Genomic DNA, 1,644 nt, shown 5'->3' with positions numbered 1-1,644 from the left:
AAGTGATCATTTTTCTATATTAATATGTTCGTAGTCCCTGCACGATTTATGATTCAAAATTCAAGACTGTGAGCATTAATGTAGAAAAGTGATCACTTCTGAGTTTGTAAAAATTTCCGAGGAATCAATTAGCGTGGGTATACAATACTAAATATTTCTTTTTGTATTTTTAGATTTAGTTTTTGCAAGTCAAAAACTTGAGGAAGTAAAACATGCTGCAGTATTATCTAATATAGAAAGTGAAAAAGAGAATTCGTCCGAAGGATCGGAAGCAATTCTTCAATCAATTGAGTCTAGTTCAGAGTCTTCAGATAATGTGATATTTAAATGGTCTCATGAAGCCATTTTGTTACTCATTGAAGAATACCGTATTAGAGAAGATGATTTTAATTCCGGTAAAATGTCACAAAAAAAAGTTTGGGATGCTATTAGCAAGAAACTAATTGAGAAAGGTTACATTGTTAGTGGACCACAGTGCATGTCGAAATTTGCAGGTCTAAAAAGAACATACAAAGCGACGAAAGATCACAATATGAAATCTGGAAATAATACAAGATCGTGGGTATATTATAATCTTATGAATGACTTACACTAGGCCATAAACCTTTCATGCAACCTGTAGCAAGTGTGAGTTCAACTGGTTTAGCTGATGTTGCATCAAATAAGCGAATTCGATCATCATTGAAATCTTCAGATTTAAATGAAGAACCTACACCTAAACGAGCAAATAATCAAGTAACAAATACTAATATTTTATTAGAAATACAGAAATCTAAACAAATATCGGAAGAGAATCGGGAAAAACGTCACCAAGAGAAGATGAAACAACGTAATGAAGCAATTGAAATCTTGAAACAGATTGCATCAAATTTAACAAAATAAAAATATTTTTTCAGTTTAATTTAAACATATATATTAATTAAGCAAGATTTGTTTAATTTGAAGCAAAACAACTGATAATTTTACGAACAAATGTTAAGAATATTTTATTTAAATGTGAACATGCATGTACATATTATTAAGCAAAAATGAGCTGTGATTATTTTACGAACAGATGTTAAGAATAAATATTTTTTAATTTTAATGTAAACTATATGTATGTGCAATCAAACCAAAGACTATAATAATGTATTTCTTATATAAAAATAAAAAAGTAAATAATATATATTCTTTATTTACATGAATTTTTTACAAAAAAATTCTATTCAGGAATTGTTTTCCGACCACTTGAGTTAAAATCATAATAGAATGTAAATATAGATTAATGAAAATAAATCTCAAATTTCGTTTACATTTCATAAAGATTTAATAATAAGTTTTATTACTATTTCATACATCTCGCATTTGTAATTGTTCACAAATGTAATCTCTTTTTATTAATCCACGTCGATTTGCATTTGAAAGCTCTGCATGTGTAATATTATTACCATATACATTTTCAGATTCAGGTACATTGTTAGGATTGATATCTTCGAATTCATCACCTCTTAGTAAACATATGTTATGTAATACACAACAAGCTAAGATCATGCTAGGAATAATGTCAACACGTTCCATATCAAGTACTGTTAGAAGACTTCGAAATCTTCCTTTCAATAATCCGAAAGCTCTCTCTATTGCCATTCGGGCTGACGCATGACAAAA

General features: G+C 28.6%; 1 protein-coding gene and 1 pseudogene across 1 annotated transcript; one reads left to right on the top strand and one right to left on the bottom strand.

Annotated features, from left to right (window-relative positions):
* Positions 1 to 1,163, top strand: part of LOC105449070 — a 2,672-nt pseudogene extending 1,509 nt beyond the window's left edge.
* Positions 1,155 to 1,635, bottom strand: LOC105448748. The gene has a single exon (XM_011687488.1). The coding sequence runs from the start codon at positions 1,621 to 1,623 to the stop codon at positions 1,330 to 1,332; it is 294 nt and encodes a 97-aa protein (XP_011685790.1). The 5' UTR covers positions 1,624 to 1,635; the 3' UTR covers positions 1,155 to 1,329.
* Positions 1,636 to 1,644: the final 9 nt, after the last annotated feature.

The sequence above is a fragment of the Wasmannia auropunctata genome, unplaced genomic scaffold (genome assembly GCF_000956235.1).
Source record: "Wasmannia auropunctata unplaced genomic scaffold, wasmannia.A_1.0 LD336078.1, whole genome shotgun sequence".
NCBI classification, from domain to species: Eukaryota; Metazoa; Arthropoda; class Insecta; order Hymenoptera; family Formicidae; genus Wasmannia; species Wasmannia auropunctata.
Note: the sequence above shows the minus strand (reverse complement) of the source record. Positions and strands in the feature narration are given on the sequence as shown.

Excerpts from the sequence above, each read along its gene's own strand:
- LOC105448748 (XM_011687488.1), bottom strand. The coding sequence starts at position 1,623 with ATGGCAATAGAGAGAGCTTTCGGATTATTGAAAGGAAGATTTCGAAGT.